The sequence below is a fragment of the Rhopilema esculentum genome, chromosome 11 (assembly GCF_057945365.1).
Source record: "Rhopilema esculentum isolate cy_ngs chromosome 11, ASM5794536v1, whole genome shotgun sequence".
NCBI classification, from domain to species: Eukaryota; Metazoa; Cnidaria; class Scyphozoa; order Rhizostomeae; family Rhizostomatidae; genus Rhopilema; species Rhopilema esculentum.
The window spans coordinates 9,572,686-9,590,648 of NC_142825.1; the positions used below are offsets into that span (position 1 = coordinate 9,572,686).

Genomic DNA, 17,963 nt, shown 5'->3' on the forward strand with positions numbered 1-17,963 from the left:
GACTTCCGGCTTGTCTGTTTGATATGTTGCATGTAAGCAAGATGCTGGAAATGAGTAAATAATAACACAATCTTTCGAAACTCTGTGCATACAAAATGCTCGGTTTAGTAAGAAGTTACACTTGAAGATCACCAGGGAACTGTGTATGCAAGCATGTCATACGAATTAAAGTTTATTTGATGGAGTTTCTTTGCCAAAGCGAAGGCAGCGTGCTGCATAGTGGATGGCTGCAAGCAACAGGTCAATACTTTCACACCTTAGAAATTCTTAGTTATTTCATGCATTGTTTTGATCCATTTTCGTTTTACCCTGAAGAATCACTTAATTTTTCTGAAATAGATAATATATTGAAACTAGGCCTCTTTCGATGCCACTGCTTGTGAATTCTACGATAAGTTGACATGTTTCTATAACTTTTTCTAACGCATAGATCACTGTTAACGTATTATGTTATTATTATAAATTGTTGGGTTCGAAAGTTCTTTTTCACAACAAAGGTTCGTCATCTTAGAACCCATTAGTTAAGTCGTGTTATGAAAATCATGTTTGGATGACAGGCGATCACAACATAAGCAGTTCATTGATTACGATTCAGTTTTATTTTATTTACACAAACTAGACTCTGTGCTAAAGAGTGGGGAAGCAAATCTACAAGTCTTCGAATGGAAACAGAAATATTGTGTTATTTATTCAAATCGCAGACAATTCTTCCTCCATGCCGAGGATTCTGATGGAGAGGTGAGTTCTCAACCTAGAATTTGTTTATATTTCAAACTAAATGTCGACGGGCTGTCGAAACAGTGCAGATTGTGCAAGCCTTTTTTGAGTTGATTTTCTGAGGACAGCCAAGGCGACTCTTATCAAACAAGAAAAGCTCCGGGGATTCAGATGGTGCCAGCTGCGACCATCATTACACAGAAGGGCTTTGAGATAAGTTAGTTATTAATTATTTCCACAGAAAGGCAGTGATAATAAGAATAACATTAAGTATTCAATTATAGATTTGATTTCTAATTTTTGCTTCAGTTGATTAGTTGTACTGTTGCTCCCCGTCCACGACAATAATCTAAATGGTTAGTGTTTTAAACAATTAGAACCTCGTCTAAACTTGGCCCGCAGTTTGATTGAAAATTGAACTCGCTCTTTGGTACAATTTAGAGCCAAAGAGTGTCAAAAATCAAATGATAAATGTTTTGCTATTGACCCTAGGCCGCTGATCTGTGTTCTTGTGAGCAGAGTTTGTGGTTAACTGCTTACATTCAGAGGCAATCATGTCAACAGGTGCCATTCAAATTGCTTCTCACAGCTAAACCACAAAGGATCAATGCACCGAACGCCTTAACTGGTTTCATACCTTGTCCAAAAGTAAAGCAGGGGCAGATTGGCCGGTGGGGGCTGTGGGGGTGTGACACCCCCGTCCCCATATTTTTGTGTTCGTATTTAAATTTTGCTTCGATTCGGTAAAAGAAGGGGCGTTTCCATTATTTTCCAGTCACCTGACGGGTGTGGCACCAAGATCCAATCATTATCTGATACCCCCTCCAATCCATGCCGCTAAAATCCGTCCCTGGGTTAAAGAAGAATACTGAATAACTCACCGTGAGATTTGTACATTTTTATCACAAATAACATATGGATGCTGACGCAATTTAAGAAAGTAAGGGCCGAATTTCAAGTTACAAATCCAAATTCTTATTTTGCAAACTAGAAGTTCCAGAACCCTATAGCTTGGTTTGAAAGCAGAATGATAAAATCAAGATTCACAGGGCCCATAGCGTATTATTGGCATAGTTGGGCAAGTAAATGGCGGGTATGTTTTTGGTAAAAATACGGTTGAAGTAATTCAAAAGGTTTAAGGTTGATCGCTTCTGTTTTGGAACTGAGGGGTCTTGGAGCAAAAATGGTTTCATTTTATTGACCAGGGGCAACGCCCTGGGTACTCTTGATTTTGGGCTTATTTGATTGAAATCTTTTTCTAAATTTTTTTGAGGTTTAAAAACAATCTTCCAAATAAGTCCAGGTACAAAGGGGGTTGTGAGAACAATAGGAAAGGTGGGCCTGGGGTGAAAACTCGGTATCCTTTGCAAGGCAGTTATCGATTTGGGTACGTAGACCACTGTCTGCACTGTATAGAAACTCATTATTAAAACATCGAGGCGCCATTCGAAGGAGAACTGGAAGCCTACCCTTACACATTTCGTGATAATTTCCTCGTAGGAAACTTTTATGCTATTAGTCTGTAAGTGATTTCGCAATTCACAGCACTGTTTTTTAGTTCCAATTTCGCAAATCACAGCTCTGTTTTCTAGTAACCATTGTAAAGGTTGGGATCTAGTACCCCATTTTAAAAATGGCATTTAGGGACATTTTTTGAAGAGGCCTGCATCATACTTTTTTATCGTAACAAACTGTGTATCTCTACGACGCTTCATGCTTCTACCACAATTTGCAAGATTCACAAATATTTAGATTCTTACAGCCCTGACTTTCTTACAGCCTCTCAACCTTAAAAATGGACGAATTCTGCATTTTAAGGAAAGCATGAAAAGTGGTGCACTCTTTTTTTATAATTACCAGTAAATTTCAGTTAAGACTAACTGTTCTTAATTTTCATAAGAACCTGAAGTTGGATTGATCTTAATTTGTTTTTAAATTAATAGGGTGTAAGCAGAGCGATTGTTAGCCATTGCGCTTTCGGAAGGTGTTCTGGCCTCCTTTGCCAACAAATTGAACAAGATATCCCTTATTTAACGACAAGTTTGAAAATTCATCAAATAAGAACCCCTAGGTGGCAAAAAAATTGTTCAAACTTACATTTTACAGTAAGTAGCTCAGCCCCAGCTTGTTCATAATTTGTTCTAACCTTTTGACCAATTTTGAGGCTCGTGTTCTTATAAAATTGTTCTTATAAATAAATAAGAGTGTATACAACTGTGCAGGCTGCATAGGATGAGATGCAGACCTCATTTAAAAAAGACCCCCAAACCACAGAAATGTTTGAACCAAGGTAACCTGTACTTACTCCTCTCTTGGGTATTTATCAGAAATTTTAAAACCATGCTAGCTATAACTTATATGGATTCAACTATAAGTGAATCGGATTCAAACTTAGTTTTCTGGTGCAATTTAACCCCGGGGAGGGGGGCCACTCTCATTATGGCCTAACAGGAGGGTCCAATCAGGGTCAATCAGGGCCAAAGCTAAAATGTTAAAAAAGTACCCTCAAATGGTAGTGTTTTTTGACAATAACCTTCAAATGGTAGCATAAGGACAGAAATTATGCCATTGGTATCATCCATTTCTTTGAACGCGCCTGGTCCTTCTTTGACAAATTTCTTCGCCATTGACTGTTGTTGATACGGGAAAGATAAAACCTTGTTCATTGTCTATAATATATCGCAAGCTAAACTTAGCTGTTGTGTTATTATCGAATAATATTTCTTGAATAACACAGAGGAAAATGAGCAGTCTTAGACACCGAAGCATAATGTTAAGTATATGCGAGTTCACTTTCTGGAAATCTTACGAGGTTGTGCAAAGAAAAGCTTATTTTATTGCAAATACAGAGGTACTTCTAGGCACAGTGCACACCTGTCATCGTAGCCCAATTTCCGTGCTTTCGCAATTGTTGCTAATGTTTGTAAATAGAAAACTTTCATATATTTGTTACTCTACCTATATAGATCGTTCATTATTCCCCATCTAAACAGTCATGAACTCTTATGCAACTGGTCACAGCCTTTTTAATTAGGTTAGTTAAAAACATTTTGCGGCAGAACTGCCGGTTTGTTGTGTACAGTACAAAGTTTGGCTCATCTAGTGTACAGTAGTAGGTATAGCTCAATGTGCTTTTTCCAAAATTTTAAGTTTTCCCAGCTTAGGGCAAAGAGCCATTTCAAAAAGTGCTTGTTGGCTTAAATCTAAAGAACATTCCTTTTACGAGAAAGGGCATTCCTGTCGTGGGTCAAAATCGATGGAGGTTCAGAAAGGGCCTAGGCATCCCGTGCGGTAGTGTAGTGTAAAACCACTTAAAAAGGGGGTTTTACAAATGTGAGTTCGTAGGTCGTTCGCAGAAACGTACACGATAAATACGGCAAAAACTGTTATCCAATTCTCTATACACTTCTTCTAATTCATCAGTTCACGGCAAACGACTAAAAATATCTTAAACGGCTAACGGCGACAATGTAACGGCAAACACAATTCTACAAGCTAGCGACAAGGTACACTGAGTTCGACAAAGCTTACGGCAAGACTCAACCTAACTATAAAGCCACCCCTTTTATACCCTAAGAATAATACAATTTACAGAAGCTGATGCAATTGCAGCGCAATGATGCAATTGTCATGTGATGTCCTGCAATGAATGGGAACCCTGTGTTCTAACAGTAGAGGAAGGAAAAGGCAATCATAAAGCCTAGTTTTGTTTAGAAAATACAATATTCCCAGGTGATGGCTGGGTGATTTGTTTGCGCAAAATATCAGGTAACTCAAATCTTAAAAAAAATTCCTTGTTTAATTAACGAAAACTTCATAAGAAATAAATTAGGGGGTGGGCATTTTTGGCGGTAGGGCCGAGGTAGAAAATAGGTAATGTTTCACTGCAGATATTTTACCAACCGTTTGTGTTCCTGTTTAGGGCTCCTAGATTCGTACCAAAATATTACTCTAGAAAGTAAGTTTAAAAAATCTTCTTCGTAGAAGAATGTAAATTTTTTTCCCGGGCAAAAGTATGGGGGTAGGTTTTTCTCCACAGCAGCTGTGTTTTGGTTTGAAATATTGAAAAATCAAGCTCGAAATGGAGGCAGGGGATTGGCTAATGACATTTTGTAAACAAACTCGCTGATTGGTCTAGAACAAAATGTGCTCTTGTTTTGTCAAAAATATGCTCATGATTCATTGTCAGCCATGAACAAAGTCCCTACAACCTGACCGAAGAGCTTTCCATTCATAAAGCATTTTTTTCTAGAAATAAAGTTTCAAGTACAATAGAAATTCACGGTTACTTTGTTTCTAAAAAGAGACTCGTAGTTCTAGCTCTGGGCTGTAGTAGTTGGGAGGAGCTCATCTTCTAAATTGAATTTTTATTAGTTTTGAATTTAAATGAGTACACTTATGCTTTACCATCGAGGTAATTTTCAATCATACTTAGTATTTGAGAAAATAAAAAATATTAAGCTAATTTATAAGCGTTTGGATAAGGCTCATCTCACACAGTCCAAGTCTCTTTAAAAGCCCTGGTTCTTTAAAAGCCCATATTCTGGTTCACTCATACCTAGATAACCCATGGGAATGCATCAAACATTTCGCACAGCTTTCTAAAAATTGTTTCGAAGCTTCCTTAAGAAAGGGTCGAAGCTGCCTTAAGAAAGATCAGTTGAATATTTCATTTGTCTAATATTTCATTTATTTTATCTGTAATATTTTAATTGTTCAATTTTCCCTTTATTGGCTTAAAGCTTTTCTTTTGAAATCACTGCCTTTTTCGTACTACCAAAGAGATTGAAACACTGTGTTTTATTATATTCCGATCTCTTTGGGTCTTACACAGATCACCCGTTACAAGTAGAGTTTGCCCTAAAAATGTGTGTTTATCTCTGTATAAATATTATCTCCTTTGATAGAAATGAAGATTGATTCAGAAATGTGACTTGCAAAACAAGTATACTGGATACTATTGCAATCTAAGCATGTGAAATGGCCCGAGACATATAGGGATGTCGTACGCAGGCAAAATTTATTGTACAGGCAAATTTTGCTTACGGTTATCGTTTCCAGGCCCACAAAAAGTCATTTAGCCCTGCTTACAGTTTTTTTGGTCTCAATAAATGGCTTTCTCTGACAAGGGCTTTTTAACGCTAGTTTGTACTTTTATCTTTATATGCGTTAAGTATACTGTTAAATCTTTTGTGTAAACTCAGGACTTTTAGCATATCAAAGAAATTACGGCCTCAGGATAGAGAATGGCCGCAATAACCTGATTATAAGTCTATATCTATACCTTAACTTTTATAAAAGTTTTATTGCTTGTAAAATTAACGAGGTCTAGAGAAAATGAAAACTAGGGAAAAAAAAGAAAATGAGACTCGATTTCCAACTTGTCAATATTATTCAACTTATCCTTTGAGTGAGTGCTATAGTTTTCTTTATTTTTATTCATTCTCTTTATCTTTAATATAGAATAAATTATCTATTTACGTTGCTGAACATTCTCTCCTAATAAAAAAGATTGACAGATCCTTTCCGCATCTCTTCCAGACATTTTCAAACAATTTCGACTCAGAAGATGAAGTCGAGCACACCAAGCCCAAGATACGGTTTCATAAGTCAAGAAGTGGTATGTGTTTCTTTTTGCATGGAAACACCATCTCGGAATTCATGACGCCATGATGGTATTACTTAGTTCCAATCCCTCAACAGGGCCAAACTAGAGAAAAATTCATGATGAATAGAGGCTGCTCTTCCATCTATTTCGGTCATGAAACTTCTTTAGATTAGAGAAAAATACTGAATTTGGTTGATTAACAATGGATCTTGTTTGAGCTACAGAGCATTTTACAAATCTGGTTTTTATAGGTCGCTATTGTATTTTGTTGCGGCTTTTGCCCCACTTGTTTCATGTCGTCGCGAACTCCGAGATGGTCTATTGTAGCCTCCACGGACACCAATTGCTTGGAACTCGTTCTTCCAAGTCTTACATTAAATTTTTCTAATTCCTTATTCGATATGACCTGCCAGAGACAATATAGGCTGTTAACATAATTTCCATTACAGGCTATTCAGTGTACAGCCCGATACGCCTGAAACTCAAATTCTTCTTTATTCAATTTTTCTGTTCATTGCTATAGCCCCTTGTAATTATCATAATATAATATAGTATGTAATAAGACAGATTTGGAATTATCATCGCTCTTTTCAATTCCTTGTAAATAAGCTCCTAATGATTTCAGATCACGAACTGCATTTAAAATCATATTTTATGACAGTTTCATGCAACCGTTATTTGCTGCTTTTAAGTTTCTCCCTATCAATGCAGGCCTGGTAAGGAGCAAAAAGCAGGTGCTTGACAAACTGAGCACCTTCAACTTTCTAGGCACTCGATTGAGCATCATCAAATATCATCATTTGCACCTTTTTTTCGCATTCAGTTTTTAGACAGCATAAACACGCTAGGTGCTCGATCAGTCATGCTACTAGAACTTTCTAGGTGCGTGTGGAGGCGCTTGATGGAGCTCGATCGCATCTCCTTGCCAGGCCTGAATCAATGCCAAAGCCACGTCTGGTTTATAAGTTTTAGAACCAGGGCCAAATTACAGTGGTTTTGGAAAGGAAGCGAAGACCTATGTGGCCATATTTCAAGAAATATGCAAATAGGCGTTTTGTGGTGTTATTTTGGGCTTTATGTTCTAAATCCAAAAATTCTAAAAATGATTTTTATTACGTCAATACTCCGCCACACTACTTTTTCTCGATGGAATTTTGATTCGCCTTAACGATTGTGGAATCAAGTTCAATCAAATGATGCGCTGTTATATGAAATTATAAGAAATTGTGTAGGTATCTTAAAGGACTGAAAGAAATGTTTGTTTTGGTGGCTAGAAAATATTAGGTCCCGAAATTTGTGAGACAAAATGGAGAATCATATGCAGAATTGTTAAATATCGCTAACCAATCTGGACGTAGATACCGGGACATGAGGGGTACCGTGCCTCCCCCCCTCTCCTTCAGATTATACAAGTGTCCTTTCAGGTGAAGTAAGTGCCCTTTTCAGGCTGGATTTTACTATCACAGCACCCTTTTTATTATAACTTTTTAGGGGCGGACAATCCTTAAGAGTGCTGTCTCAAACGTTGCCCCTCCAAAAATTTTCAGTGGCCTCAAGTAACAAGTTAAGGACCCTTTGGTTTAACCACCAGCATCGCACGTAAAGGGGTATTTCCACTCAGCAATCGTTTCACATGCACAAGCTTCTAAGTCAGAGTCTATTTTCGATCAAATGTAGAAGTGCCACTCCACTGTCCCATTCGCATTGGTTGGTTTTGAATTTTGGATTTTGATTTGGATTTGGAAGACTGAATTTTGTAACTGTTGTGAAAGTTTTCAATGTATATAAAAGGGTTGGTAAAAGTCCATTTGCTGTTACCCTGCAGGGGTGCTCTGTATGCATCAAATAATCAAAAGAAGTGATTAGATCGTCTTGTTGGTTATTTTTTTCTGAATGAAACAACTTTTGTCGCCAGCATCATAATACATTGACTGTCATCATTTCTTGCCAGTTGAAATAAAAGACTGTTTTATTGCACAAGCAGACTTTTTGGTTTACTTTTAGTGATGGAAATGTTATTTTCTTGTAGCTGGGAGCTTTTTAGAAAGCCGAAGAAGCAGCGCCCCAAATGTTCATGATGTTGCTGACGGCTCTGGAACCAACGCATTCAAACAGTTTGTAAGTTAGTACTCAGTGTCTGCATAGCTAAATCTTTAATGCTATTTTTGAAGCAACCAGTAAATGATGTTCCCTTCTCTTCTACTGCCTTGACAGTTCTCTTAGAGAGGTTCTTCAATTTTCTTATATCTCGAACAAGAAAATGGCTTCGATTAGCTTTGAACAAATGAGATCATGTCTCGAATTCATTAGAGTTACATCACCTTGTCTAACATAGGCGTAAACTCCGGGAGGGGGGGGGGGGGGTTGGGCTCTGGGGCTTCAGTCCCTCCTGGTGAAAACCGGGAAAATAGGGAAGTGCTTCACCAATTTTTAGATTAGTTTGTTATATTAGTGGTTTCACACATAAGATTTGTTGCATTAGATAATTGCGTTTACAGCAAAATAAAGTATGAAATTATTGTGAACATGAGTTTAGATCCAACTCGAGGCCAATCCTTCAGAGAGGCTGGAAGCATCAATTTCATTTGTGTGTTTCTTCTTCCTCGATACTGAAGAATGCACGGAAAAATCACCTATAAGCCCTTAGCTAATCCACTTTCTATCCTGTGACCTCAGCAGCTGCCATTAGGAATTGTCATTAATTTTTTGAGCCTACTCTGAAAAAAATGCAAATGTTGTCTAACTGCCAGCAATGCATCTTGTTAACGCTAAACACTTCAATCAATTACATAATTTATTCATTCAATATTAATTTCGTCAAGATTTTCATTTATAACCTTATCTTAAGGTGCTGTTTTTTATTTTTTAGTACAGGTTCTTATTTTTAAGCATTACAGTACAAGGTTTATTGGATTTTTAGGGCCCTCTCAAAACACAGTTGATTTAAGCAATCGTTGTAATAACTTACCCGCTCTTGTAGGATCTGAAATTTTGGCAAGGGTGTGACTTGGTTGCTAACTGTTAAGTACTGAAAACGTCCGCTTGTTTTTCAGGAGATGCCCCAAATAAGTTCCTTTTCCTAGGGAATTGAGAACGGCTAGCAAAATTGTGCCGTTTGAAATTTGCGGGATATCTGCGAGATTTTCTTCAAAGAGATAATGAGATGCTGTTATGCTGTTAACAAAACCTAACAATTCGTATCCCAGCCTGCGTTCGGTTTGAGAAAATGCCTCAAATTTTTCTCTAGATAGATTCTTCATGTGGTTTATGGCATCTTGTCTGCATTTCTTGCTATTTCTTGCAGAACCTTTTGTTATCTTTTCTTATAATTGGCGTTGAGGGTTACTGATACGTCAAAGCATTTTTTTTACTTACCATAAAAGCTCTATTAAGCCCCCGGTAGCTTATTGTTTTTTCAGTCCTTGAGGGGGAGGCTTAAAAAAGAGGGGGTTTATTAGAGAGAGGGGGCTTATTGAAAGTTTGAAGCAAAAAATGTTTTAAAAATACCTTGGCCATTATTTGTTATGAAAATGGCCTACAAATGTTCTCAAAAAACTTTGCTAGCAGCTTTGAAAGTTTAATTAATCAATCACCTTCATCAATGTCACCAGAATAAACTGGTAACCCTTGGACAACTCCAAAACATATATTGACTGACTACAAGTCGTACAAGTAAGTCTTTACACTGGCCGTATTTAATGCACACGATCTTATCATCATCACACCCGTCAAGAAACCCTCTAAATGTGAATGTTTTCTATGTTTGACATCAAAGGCTAAAGAGGGGGGGGGGGGCTTAATAGATAGGGAGGCTTATATAATGTTTTTGCTTGATACGGGGGGCTTAATAGAGAGGGGGGCTTAATAGAGAGGGAGGACTTAACAGAGCTTTTACGGTATAATTATGAAGATAAAGTTGTATTTGATTAAAGGGGTCTGTTTTCATTGATTTTTTTAGGACAGTCTTTTAAAGTTTTGATTTACTAGCCAGAGTATGATTGAAAACTTTTTTTAAATATGATCAAAGGCAGTCTGTCCCCCATTGTTCTCAGAATTTCTTTTCGTGGCCATTTCGTTTTCAGAATTTTTATCGCTGCATTACTTCTAGTGTAGAGTGTATTGAGCAACATTTCTGATGTAAGATTCCAACAACCTTGAAAAGCACAAACATACGTTAAATTAGCAAAATTTATGCGCATAAACAAATGGTTTTTTTGTTTCCAAGCTTATTTAAAATTATGGCCTTTGCTTTTCTGAAAGCACTTCTTATTCTACTACAATTTCAGTTCGTTGACCTTAAACTTCGGGTAGTTCTGCGAGTCTCTGCGAGATATCCATATAGACAATAAGATTCACTTTTCTTTCCTAACAGGATATCTTGATCAGCCTTCTTCGCTGGACATTCCGTTTCCTCTCTAAAAAGAAGTCTTTTATTTGAAAGAAGTTAAGCTCTTCTTAATGCCTTGTCTCCTTTATTTCTATAGCCAGGATTTGAATATGATTTTCGCTTTCTGCTTAATAGAGTACCGAAGTGTGACGTCATTAAAAATCTATATTTAGAATTTCTTAATTTTGACCATATGATCTGAAAGAACGGCATAAAAAGCTTCTCATTTTGCAAAATCAGATAGATTTATTCAAAATTGGGTGAGATATGGCCAATGAAAGACTTAAAGTTTACTAACGGTTACTGTTATTTTGGCCTGGTTCATAGAGTTATGAACAAAACGAAATTACAGAGGTTTGATGAAGCGAGACCCTGTGCTCAAGTGGCCACATCTCCTCCACTTTTTAACAGATTCTACTGATTTTGCATATTTAGAGGCATTTCATGATGCTATTTCAGGTTATGGGATTAAAAGTGGAAAATTCTAAAAATTGAATTTTGTAACGTGATCACTTCGGTACTCGATTTCTGTTAATATTAATTGCTGATTCCAGGTGCGCCTTGTTTAAAAGATGCCTAGACCTTTTTTATCATTTCCCAATATTGCTGTTTCAAGAATAAAGAATATGGAGCTTTAATCGACAAATTTTAAGTGAGTTAGTGCCAGTGGCATGTCGAGAGAGTGTGAATATGCCCAAAGTTGAAAGCGGGTGAACGAACGTTTTAGATGGCATACTAACATAATATGAACAATTTTTTGCGATACAGAATTTGAAAATGGCTTTGAAAAAAGCAAACATTATACAACACACTAAAAGCTTTTTCTTCTGACACTCCTCAGAGCATAAAACGCCAGAATAAGGGTCCGAAAGAACACGATGAAAAATATATACCCATTTGTTTCGAAATAGGCCAATCAGAAAAACGCAAGCACAAGACCGGTATAGTTGACCAATCAGTGCCAAATTCGGTTGACCAATCAGTATAGAAGACCGGTATAGTTGACCAATCAGTGCCATAACATAATATTTATTTATATGGGTTGGACCCGATCAATTATAGCATTATTGCTTTTTTGGTTTTGTGCTAAAACGGACAGGCATACATTTTTATTTCATAAAAATAAAGTTAAATGAAAAAATTGCCTAGCCAAGGCCGAAGTTTTATCAATAATATTTATATGTGTTTTTTACGAAACATTTCAGCTGATAACAGTAATTGCATAAATAAACAAACGTCTTTTACTTTGTACTCCTTGGCATAAATCAAGGTTGTATATTGATTTTGTACTCGTTTAATTTTTGTATTTTCATATACTAATGATAAAATTTTTTTTTAGTTCGTTCCATTGAGCTAGTCCGCAAAGTACATTTATGTCGTGTAGTATTAGTACCTGGGTTCAGTCTTTACTAGGCTGTAAATTTTTGCTCCTGTCAGTTTAGTTTTGTTTTTTTAAATGGGAGAGCAATGATGGTTTTTCGATTTTTCAATCTGTGATGGTGTGCCAAGACAGTGGGAGCCTGGAACAATTTTGTTAAGGTTGAGCATTACAATCTTTAACGAGTTCGGTACCCTGCACTCCTGACAAATCAAGAGGCAGTTTATTTCTTTTGTCTTGCTTGTAGCCAAGTTATGATACTACTTAGGCCCTTTGAGGAATGAGATGTGGTGGTGTTATTTGCATTGATAGCAACAACCCTTCACATGACATTTATTAATCGAGCCGTCTCTTAGTTGAGCAGTCAAATCTTATATTAAATTGGAAATATTATTTTTCAAGGGCCCCAGCATTGAATCTCACTTGATATCAATATTACTATTTTAGTGGCGTCAGGTTGTTATCAGCCACGGGAGCTTTCAACTCTCTAGTTAGGACTGGCTTAAGATAATGTCTGCGGACCGAAACATTATCAATATAAAAAAGTTCTATTATTTTGATTCTTAAGTTCTAATGGACTCTGCGGATATTCATTTTAGTCTATTTCCCTGCACGAACTTTTGTGGCGCTGGTACCCAGGGTATTTTAGTCCATACCTTTCATTTTTCAACTAGAATTGCTCAAATTGCTACAATTTTTGGTCTGCAAACACTTTCACAGTACACAGTTCTTTTTTATATGAATACCTAATTTTTTGCCGAGCCTCATTATTCTTAAAAATTTTCGATTTTGACCCTAAGATTATTCTTAAATCATTCTTGCCCAACACAAGTGTAAATTCGCCTTACAATCAAAGAATTAAATTAAATCTTTTTTGATGTGTTGCTTCATCATAAATGTCAAAGTGACAGTTGTTTTGCTTTGGGAGAAAACTCAGATTAGGGAAAATTTTTAGTCTTGATGAGTTGATCCTGGCATTATTCTTAATTTATTATTAAATTTTAGACATTTTGAGCCTCAGTATTCTTATAGACGTTATTCTTATAAAAAAAGTGTCTAGCACATGTTTATGTTGCTATCAAGGCTTGAATACTTTATTTAAAAAATATTTGAATCTCAATAATTTGAGAAAAAAAAATATTTTGATCAAGCTGAAATTGCTAACAGTAAGGAACCTTCAGAAGCAAAATGAGTATTGTATGTAAACTAATTCCAGGATTGAAACTGCTTTATTGAAATTATAGTCGCAAAGCATGCCGGTTAAGCAAAAACCTTTAAATAGGAGTTATCTGTTTTCGGCATTCGATTTTTACCATTTTACTGCTGGATGATTTATAATAAACAGATAGCAGGGAGAACCTTGTGATATTTTCTCTAAGGAAGCAGATTTGGGTCGCCGTTTGCAAAATTTCTATAAAAACTTCCTGATTGAAGAGATCCAATGTGAATTGGAGCTTGAGAACGATGAAGACTTCTTTTATGTAAGCTCCTTCAAGAAAGATAGCCTTGGCTACCACGAGCGCGCGTCATTCCCGCACAGGTATAAAACACTAAAATGGGTAAAAAATAGGTTGAAAAAGCAAACATTTTAAAGCACACTTAAATTCTAGTTTGAAATGTCTAAAACTAATCTTGAACTTCAGAATATTGATTAAAAATGTAAAGTTAGAGAATATATACCAAGTTTTGCATCGAAATAGGCCAATGGCAAGCACATAAAGTGTATTTTTCATGTTACCCAAGGTTCCCATCTAAACATAAAAAGGAACAGCCCGTTATTTTGTAGACAGTTATTTTAACCCTTGGACTCAAATGGTAATGCTCTCTATAGGTATGGAACACTCTCTTCTTGCCTATCTTAATCCATGACTAGGTATATGTTTTCAACACAGACTACCCTATGGTCTTCTAGCTTCCCATTTTGGCCTGTTCTTTCTCTGCAAAGTGTCTTTAGTCATGATGCTTTAAAAATCTAGTACTGTCAAAGGATGTTAATACATGATAAAACAAAAACGAGATATGCTGGTAAACGCAGTCCATGATATAGAAATATCCAAATGGCCTGCATTTTGTACAGCTTAATAGCCTGAATAGCAGCATCCTTTCCGTTTTTAGTTCGTACTCTAATTCACACTTATGAATTAATCTCGTGCTTAGAAATGACAAGCAAATCCGAATGTATAAGCTCTCACCAAGCTGCCATCCTGTATACCTGCTTTTTTATTATACTTTAAGCATCAAAGACGCGATATCCGTAGTTTTAAGCATGCTGGGCAAAGCCGTATTGGCGGACTTATTTCTGCGGGATCTAGCCAAAGGCTATCCTTCACTTGGCTTCGCAGTCTCCAAGTTTTGCGTGAGGAAAATAAGATTTTAGGCTAGCATAATGGGCATATCCAGGGGGGTTGCTACCTGGTCTACTGGACTGCCGTAACAAACTTCTAGCTTGGGTCAGAGGAGATCATAAAATCTGGTTTAGAAGGACCCTGCATGTCGTGTGGGGAATCAATTGAATTGTCCTGTGCTGGGTTAACGTCTCGTCCATTGACAGAGGCGAAACTCTAGAGAGGTTCCTGATTCTTGTTTACGAATTAAGACAAAAGATACTTGCAGCGATTGTTCCTTTTATATACATACGTAGCGAATCTTCATTGAATCTCCTTCAGTTGAGATCATAAATTTATGCAATAGCTGAATTTTTGCAAAATATCTTCAAGAAAAACATTGAGTAAGAAAAATTAAACTTCGAGAAACGGCGACTTCGAAATATAAAATATTATTTGTTTGTTTTATGTTTTGTAAATGCAATTTCATATTTGCATTCACTTTTTTGTCGTTAGGCCTTTAAACATTGGATGATACTAGTGATAGCAGATACCAGAAAATTCCCGATGGCAACTTTTTGATAGATGAGGACAGAGTGGCATAGTGTTGACGTCACAAAATTTGTTTCTACAAGTTTTGGGTTTTTCCTTTTAACCTGGAAATATACCACAAAATTCCTCGAAATGTGCACAATCTATTTCACATTTACATGATTTGTTTCAGATCGCCTGAGATTGGCCACACGAGTACAGGCTTTTCCTATCAAATCATCTGAGGAAAAGAAAGTAACATTGAAATAGAGAGGCATAATAGATATTGCTTTCTGACCAATTAACATTGATCAGCTCGAGGAAATTACCTATAAGATTACAAATGACATCTGTTATCTTACCTACATCAATGCAGGTTTGTGAAGCCTCAGCACTTGGATGCACCATAAAATGATTATCAACAGGGTTTATATAGATATCATTAACCGCCCCAAAGCAAACTCGGAAATTTAAATATCAAAATTGATGACGCATTTTCATGGCCCTTCATCAGATGGTATTCAACCAAAACGAAAATTTCAAAACTAGCCTTAACAGTTTCACAAGAACGCTTTCAGTTTGAATGTTGCTAAGGGGAAATGGAAGGAAACTATTATAAAACGGTGCTATTATGAAACCTTTTACTTGAAATGCATAAAAGAGTGAAATTCTGGCATACAGTTTAAAGGAAAAGCCACCGTAATTTGGCACAGGTTCTACGGAACCAAGATCAAAGTAACTTGTGAATCCTTTAGCAAAAGCAAATATTTTATTGGCTACATCACAAACACATGCAATAGTTTTAGCTGATTTTTCACGCAATTTTCACCCTGTTCTTTCTGTTAAAGTTGTCAAAACTGAAAATTATAAAAATAGATCTTTATGACTTCATCAGTTTGTCACTCTGTAAACCCCTAACGTTCCTTTGAAGAAGACTAGTTTTAATGTCTTAACCATTTCAAAAGACACGCGTCACCGCCTGTAACTGTGATATAGATCTGACTTGGGTAGGCAATGACAGTAGAATTTAATTGATATCTTAATTATAGGGATTCGTGGATACTTTTTTGTGGCAATGACAGTACGATTTAATTGATATCTTAATTATATCAGTTATCTAGACGCACTACTCGCAGTGCTACTAAACAAGTATAATTTTGTAAGAAAATTTATTCGCCACCTGAAGTTATTTAGTTCGTTGAGTGGGTTTTTGGTTGCCTGGTTAAAGTGAGTGTTTGGTTGAAGCGGTTGCCTGGTTAAAGTGAGTGTTTGGTTGAAGTGGTTGTTTGGTTGAAGTGGTTTTTGGGTTTAAGTGGGTATTTATTTGAGGTGGTTGTTTTGTTAAAGTGGTTGTTTGGTTAAAGTGGGTGTTTGGTTAAAGTGGGTGTTTGGTTAAAGTGGGTGTTTGGTTAAAGTGGGTGTTTGGTTAAAGTGGGTGTTTTGGTTGAAGTGGTTGGTTGGTTCAAGTATAAAAGTTGATTGGTTGGTTGAAATAGGTGGATTTTGGTTGGTTGACTGGTTAGTTGTCGTATGTTTGTTAATTTCAAGTGTGAAATTCTTTTTTCGTTTTAGTTAAGCAAGAAGCTGCCTATACCCTATCTGCGAAGGACAGGAAGCACCAGTAAGATTGGTACACGTGACAGAGAAGATAGTGGGTAAGAACTGTAACGTTACACTATGCGTCCAAAGTTTAGTTTCCTTAGTTGAATTATGTATGTAGCGTTAACGCTAATAAAAGACACTGGTTTATACGCCTGTATTCATCATATTCTGAATCACGACTAACTTACATTGTTAATTACAATTACTTATAATACACGAATCTGGTTAAAATCAATCAACAACAACAGAGTACAAAGCATAGTGACAGCAGTACATTACGAACATGATACAGAGATGATGACATATAGATTGATTACAGGCTAGTACATTACATGTACAACATGAAGATCAAATGGAGATGGTAGACAACTTAGTGTTTTAGGTGCTCCCATCCTGTGAATTCTTAGTGTTTTAGGTGCTCCCATCCAGGGATCAAACCCTACTTAAGTGACAGTATCACAGCCTACAGGAAGGGCCACAGTACAGAAACGACACTACTCACGTTGGTAGAGAACTGGAAAGAGGCAGTTGATAAGAAGCAGATAGTTGGAGTATTGTCTACCGATATATGTAAAGCATTTGACTCTCTTTACCCTCCACTACTGCTAAAGAAAATGGAAATATATGGCCTTAGCAAGAATGCCATAGATATGATGAAATATTATTTCGAGAATCGCAAAAACAGAGTGAAAATTGGTGAAACGCGAAGTCATTGGATGAAATCAACCAGGGGATGTCCACAAGGATCTTCACTAGGTCCATTATTATGGAACATTTACCAAAATGATCTATGTCATGACACATTGAGCTGTAACTTGTCAATGTACGCAGATGATAACCATCAATTATATATCGCAAAAGAAACACCTACAGATGTAAAGAAGGCTATCAACAACAATATGGTAGAGATGTGTAAATGGTATGGAGATAACTTCTTACATGCTAACCCTGACAAATACCAAGTGCTAACTCTTTCCGGGGTAAAAACGCAGATAAAAGACATAGAAGTAAAGGTAGTCACGAAATTGATGATGATTCGTTCAACGAAGCTAAGTCCATCGGAGGCTATCAAGGTGCTATACCCTGTGTGACGTCACAATGGAAGTACGAACTCTCAGCAAAAGTTTTCGTCATGGTCATACTTTGGATGGCCGTTTTGTGCAATTTACATCAAATTTGAATGAAAAAGAAAACTTGTCCATTTTTTCTGACCCTAGACAACGCAAAAAATAAGTTTTTACAGATTTCATAATTTTCACTTCACTGCACCTTTAAATGCTATATCAAAAGCCACCTTATTTTTTTATCACATAACACCCTTGCAAGGACCTTATGGTATAAAGGAATAAGGCCTTCGTTACTTGTTTTTATAATACAGTTTCTAGGTAGAGATAATTCCTAGCCATGCTACTACCA

The 17,963-nt window shown here is 36.6% G+C and overlaps 1 protein-coding gene across 1 annotated transcript in view; it reads left to right on the forward strand.

The window, feature by feature from the left end:
- LOC135694042 (uncharacterized) overlaps positions 1 to 17,963 on the forward strand; it is a 68,187-nt gene continuing 50,224 nt past the window's right edge. Inside the window, exons 1-5 of the mRNA XM_065212683.2 lie at positions 1 to 240; positions 620 to 738; positions 6,259 to 6,337; positions 8,355 to 8,443; positions 16,518 to 16,600. Coding sequence (XP_065068755.2) covers positions 180 to 240; positions 620 to 738; positions 6,259 to 6,337; positions 8,355 to 8,443; positions 16,518 to 16,600 — 431 coding nt within the window. The 5' untranslated portion in view covers positions 1 to 179. The remainder of the gene's footprint in view (positions 241 to 619; positions 739 to 6,258; positions 6,338 to 8,354; positions 8,444 to 16,517; positions 16,601 to 17,963) is intronic.